Source organism: Phaethon lepturus, unplaced genomic scaffold, assembly GCF_000687285.1.
Source record: "Phaethon lepturus isolate BGI_N335 unplaced genomic scaffold, ASM68728v1 Scaffold55890, whole genome shotgun sequence".
NCBI lineage: Eukaryota > Metazoa > Chordata > Aves > Phaethontiformes > Phaethontidae > Phaethon > Phaethon lepturus.
In genome coordinates, this window is record NW_010512278.1 from 1 (window position 1) to 5988 (window position 5988).

The 5988-nt window shown below is 38.2% G+C and overlaps 1 protein-coding gene across 1 annotated transcript; it reads right to left on the reverse strand.

Annotated features, from left to right (window-relative positions):
• Positions 1-264: 264 nt before the first annotated feature.
• Positions 265-5130, reverse strand: ALG12 (ALG12, alpha-1,6-mannosyltransferase; the record flags this gene model as incomplete). Its single annotated transcript, XM_010286195.1, has 6 exons — positions 4883-5130; positions 4599-4731; positions 3895-4068; positions 2398-2592; positions 959-1062; positions 265-488 (listed from the first exon to the last, which is right to left on the reverse strand). Coding segments are annotated over exons 1-6 (995 nt in total), but the record flags the coding sequence as incomplete, so codon positions are not given.
• Between the last annotated feature and the right edge of the window lie 858 nt (positions 5131-5988).

The window sequence follows — 5988 nt, forward strand, 5'->3', positions numbered from 1 at the left end:
TTTTTTATAAAAGAAATTGTAACAGCGTAACAGTAAAATCAGGCCTCTATTCTCCACTCTGCCAAATGGTCCTGCCAAATCATTTAACTTCTCTTTGTCTCCATTTCTCTCATAAGTCCAATGGGTATAACGATACAGACCTTCTTTCTAAAGCATATGAAGACCTCAAAATGATCCATATTCCAAGTGCATAAAAATGGCAATAATAGTTTTGCTTTATTTTGCTTTTTCAGAGAAAAAAACCAAACAGGACTTTGAACTTACATTCGTGAACACATTTTAGCAGCCACTATGTTGAAGACAGGGAAAGTATATATGATGAAACGCAGCTCTTTGTGTGGGAGAAATGAGTACAAGAAAATAAAGCCCAGTGCTGGCAAAAGTAGTATCCGAGTTCTCTTTTCTGCTACACCTAAAGGTACAAATATAATGCTGCATCCCAAAGCACGAGGCAGGGCTGAATAGAAATACCATAAGAAGGGGGAGGTCTTCAAGGTGAAAAGGAGAGTTAAGGATGCTTTTTTCACTGCTGACAAGTAAAGTAACTATTCTTTACAGTAGCACATGCAAATTTTTATATATCACATTCTTCCAGGCATTTGGTTTTCTGCCTTACCCTTTGACAAATAAACACAGTTGCCTAACTCCATTCAGGTCACCAAACAGAGGCGCATCAAAATGTCGCTAATGATGGGTAACATGAAAAACCAAGGGGAAGAAACCTGGCTCTACATTGGTAGAACACAAAGAAGCAAGAAGGAACAGCCAGTAGAGGAAAGTTAAAATTTACAGAAAGATCTAAGAAGTGGACATTGTCTCACAAGCTTCAAATAATGAAATACTAGATGAAAAGTAGAATTTAACACCATAACCGAGTCTCACGAACTGGTTACACCAAGTCTTTGCTTTGGCTGGCAGTGTTCAATAGACCTTTTTCCCTAGACATTTCAAAGGATACTCCCCAGTTGGAACTTTTGTTCAAAACTGTATTATACCAGAGCACTTTCCCCTCAGGCCACACAAGTTGCCTCCAAAATAGAGAATCCACAGCAACAGTTAGCCCTAAAAGAATTCAAGAAATACAAGTTTGCATGAATTACAAACTAGGGAAAAGCAAACTAGCACATCCAAATTGCACATTTACTGATGAGATCAACATAAACTGGAACATGCATCGCAAGCCTCATCCACAGCCACAGAGAAAGTTGAATCTGTCCGTCTTGCAGTGGAGATGGAGGGGAGGGAGGCACTTCTTAATAGAAATACATTTAGATAGGAACCTGATTGAGATTTGCCCCACTCCAACCCCGGGTGTGAAAAGCAGTGGTTTAATTAAAGTTTGTTTTAAAAGAATATTAGAGCATTAAATTTAATGAATGGTAAGAAGCCCAGGTTAACTTCAAATGGTACTAAATGGATTTTTACTGTGAAGATGGTAAGTTAAGAAAAAGAATCTCTAGAAGTTTGCTGCTATTTATTAGATGGGAGGGAAGAGGAAGATAAGGGATGAGAGGCAAAAAGACAGAAAAGCAGCAAATCCATCAGCCCCATCTCCTCCACTCAGCTCTGTGAAAACTGCTCTGGCATTTAAGAAGTTTGCCCAGAGAGGGAATGGCAGTACCAGCGACTAATTCCTGTTGGACCTCCAAACTCTTATGCTGTGAGGTGCCTCCAAGTGCATATGGCATGACCTTGTATTGTTTCTACTGTTCGTGCCATGGAAGCAACAGCACACTACCAGAGGTCATCATTAGGCATCTGACAACAGCATTCTTAATTAGGTAGGCTGGCAGAGAAGCTTAATGTATGTGCATATGCATGAGTCTTCCATGGATGGGTAGAGACAAGGAGATTTTTCAACTCTCTAGCATCGATAATCACTTAAGCTATTAAAATTAATGTAATAAAGAACAGAGCTGAACTGCGACTCTCCCAACAACCCTCTTGCTCAGTATCCCCGTCTGTCACACTATTGTATTTTATGCTGGGATTCAGCTTATTGTCCTGGCAATAGGTACTAGAGCTGGTAACACATGTGTAGCTACAGACATGTACTAGTTATACTAAAGTCAACTTGCACGCCTAAGCCTTTTTAAGACCAGGACATTATACTGTAAGCATCTAAAAGTGGGCATCACAGTATCTTTCTACTGCTCTGTGCACACCTATTTCCTCACACGGAAATTTTCAAAGAAATAAATGCCCCTATTACTAGCAAATGGAATGAGAAAAACAAGCAAACAAAAAAACCCACCAAAAAAACCCACAAAACCCCCTAAGGGCCAGGTCACCAGATAAGTCAGTCAAATGTCCAGACTTTAAATTTATTTAAATTAATTTATTTATTTTAATTAGTTAAATATACTATGTGGCATTTTTTTTCAAGCAAACACTTACCCAGCCAAAAAAATCCAGCAGGAACAGCATGGGAAAGCACCTTGAAAATGGAGATTCTTTTAGTTAATAATGTCACCAGGAGCATGAGGCCCAAGAATATGCACAGCTCTGATCTGAAGACTATAATTGCCAAAGCTGAGAACCAAATGAATGGCCTTTGCTTTTGCTGTATCCAAAACGTCAATGCCAGGAGCACTGCAAAAATAAAGCAAGCACACCATCTGACACACTGAACTATTAGTTTTCTACAGAGCAACACTTTTCTCAAGGCTAGCGTCTCATTCCTCTAACTTCTCACCAACCCTCTCTTGGTCTTCCTACCATTTCTAGTCCAGAAACTCTTCCTCTGTTAGAGAAATGTAATTTGGAGTAACACAGGACTTTCTACTGTTGATGCTTAAGTAATCAGGAAAAGTATAACCATAGAAGGAACACATGGGAACTCTTCCTAGACAGTATATTTAATAGCTTTTGGGAAAAAAAAAAAAAAAACCACAAACCCAAACCTTCAGGGAGTACTAAAAGCCTTTCAAACTAAGATTCATAATTATTATCGCTCAGTATCAGCTGAAGAGTTAGTTTGTTCTCTTGGCTGAGTATACGCTGTATTCATGATAACAGCACCCCATTTCAAATATGAAAAAGAGACTACAGACTGCTGCTCAGTGAGAAGGAACTAGAAATCCATTTGCATCATTAGCTGGAGACACACTGTATCTCTATGGATAAAGTTGCATCTACTTTTTCTACAGTTTAAATCTTTTAATACTTGCAAAAATTATCTGAGTAGTGTTTTATCTACACTATCTAAACTACACAGTGTTTTTATCTGACAACTCAACTGCTTTTTGTTTTGTTTTTCAGTTCTGATCTACACAGGTTCTTACACCAACCTCATGATTTTATTAGTTGAACAACTTGCACTGAAGCATTAAGTGACTCGGCTAGTATCTGTCACAAGTGGTTAATCTTCCCTCTCATCCTCTCTGGGGAAAAACTGTATGCATAGAGTAAGGTTTCGACTTTTTTTTTTCCCCTTAAGTATGCAAACTGCTATATTTGTAGGTTACTCCAGAAGAGAAAGGTGGAGCGGTTGTGGTGGGAGTTCATTCCACAGTCTCACGAGAAAGCTGTTTCCTGTGTAGACTAAGTTCACAGATTTTTTTTTTTTTTGAACTGCAGGTGTACCTACTGCCTTTTCAATAGCTCAATGTTTTATGCATGAGATATCTGTACTCAAACCTCTAGTTAATCAAAGCCATCTGAAAAACTCCATGTATACTCAGATTCAATAAAACTTGATTCAACACTCATTGTAAGCATATACAGTAAAAAAAAAAAAAATCACAACTGACTAAGTTTGCTAGTCTTGTTATTACACAATTTAATCAAGCACATATATTAATTTGGTTTGACCACACATTTTCTGTGCTTTAAGTACTGATACGTTTGAGAAGAATTTTTATATTTTAGAATTATTTCTATGCAAACACTTACCAAAAGGAAGTGCAAACACATTAGGAAGGGTTCGTGTACAGTAAAACATCAAATGAAACTGAGTAACAGTGATGAGACAGAAGACTGTTGATGTAGTTGCTCCAAACTGCTTTCTAACTTCTTTCTGCAACTTCCATAATGTGTAAATCACACTGAGCCCCAAGCTTCCTCGGACTATCAGAAGAACAAAAATGGGAAATATGAGTAATACCAGATGGGTCACTGATGAACCACCATGTTACATAACATAATGGGAAGAAGTTATGAAGAATAATACTGAAGATATCACAATATAACCCACTTCAAAGAAAAAAAAAAACACCACAAAACTTCCCCATTAGTTTATCTATTTTAATCCACCTTTAACTTGTCTGATACTTTTGCACAAAGGTCAATGCCCAAGTTAAACAATATTTTCTGAAGCATACACGGAAGTACACGTGGGAGTGTATTCTCTGAAGACACTTGCTTTTTCTACACTGCCCGACCTTTCTTCGCACAGACTTTCTCTGTGCTGTTAGTTACTCCAAAGAGGGGGTGGAATTGCCATGCTGGCTTTAAGTACCTACAGTTTGCAAAATCCCTCATAAAGGAAAAAAATATCACATTTTAACCACAGATCCAAACACTAAATGTTACAAAAATGTCACCCTTTAGTCCAGTAGTAAAAACAACTCTATTCTGGTGAGTTAAAGTTCTCATACCTATCAGCTGGGAGTAAAACTTGGACATTCTTAGCACAGAAAGTACATATATAGCTGGGCTGGAAAGAGCAGCAATAAAAATTGGTCCAAGAAACGTTCTTGGGACAACTCCAGGAAATTCATGATGGTCATACTGCAAAAAAGAAAATCTAAGTAAGACAGGCAAATCAGAAACAAAGGAAAACTGGGATAAATCATATTCACATTGCATCTATCCTACTCATACAGCAGGGAATTACAGCTTTTAACAGTGTCCGAGAAAGAACACCTTCTTTCCAATTTACCTTATCCAAATCCAGCTGGTGGTACACCACATCATGGATAGCTTGTAGGTTAAAGCTTTCCTCCACTTTTGTAAAAGGACAGACAGTTAAATGAACAAAGGCCACAACAATAATCAGCAGCAGCAATGGGAACGACCGCCCACTCGAGTTCCTCTTCTGAGCCATATTGGGTTTGAAATTCACATATATTCTATTATTATTAAAAAGAAAATTAAAAGAAAATACATTAGTAACATGGTATGAAGTGTACAAACAGAAAAAAATGAGATTGATAATGCAAGAAAAACACACTACAGTACTGTAGAAGTTTAAACAAAGACTAATAAATTAAGTAATCCATCCAGGTTTTTTTAATACATTCAATGAACTGAGTAGACAGCCAAAAACATATTCAGACAGCATTTCAGGACTTATGCCACATTCTGTAAATGTAAAGTGTTTAGTTTTCACCTAAAAAAACCCCTCAGACAACACAGACCCTAGAGAAAGTATTTCCCTTTACATCCCATGCTGCCACCACTGCTGAGAATGCCACCTCAACTACGTCTTCGTTTTGTGGGAGAGCGTGCTTTGTAATTTACTCTCACTTTAATTTCACACTGGATTTACAAATCATCCATAGAACATACTCTTTCGTTTGCCTAGGTCTCTGAAACTAGTGGGAGAGGGACCATGAGGGTGAGAAATTGCTCGTAACAGAGTACTTTGATCTTCTGAGTTTGCCAGGGGCTAGGTTTGGACTCGGCAAGTGAAGGACGAACCCCCTTCGGCACCCTCACCATGTGTCATTATGGCACAAGATGGTCTGAACCCCGTCCTTCGCACTCCTACCCAGAAATGAAGGCCACCTCTCCCTACTGCTTAGTTTTACAACACCGTGTTGAGCCACTCCTATGGTACTACTTATGATGCATTCTATCATGATGATAAAATCACGCGTCCAGGTGATGCCAGAGCAAATAAAGCACAGGTATTGTCATGGGTAAACAGCTCATCTTTTCTAGTAGCTACAGATTATAAACCAGTAAAAAAAAAGTTATTTTCCATGACCATTTACAGCAAAAACATAGCAATCTATTTCATGTTCTTTTAATTTAAGCTTCCCA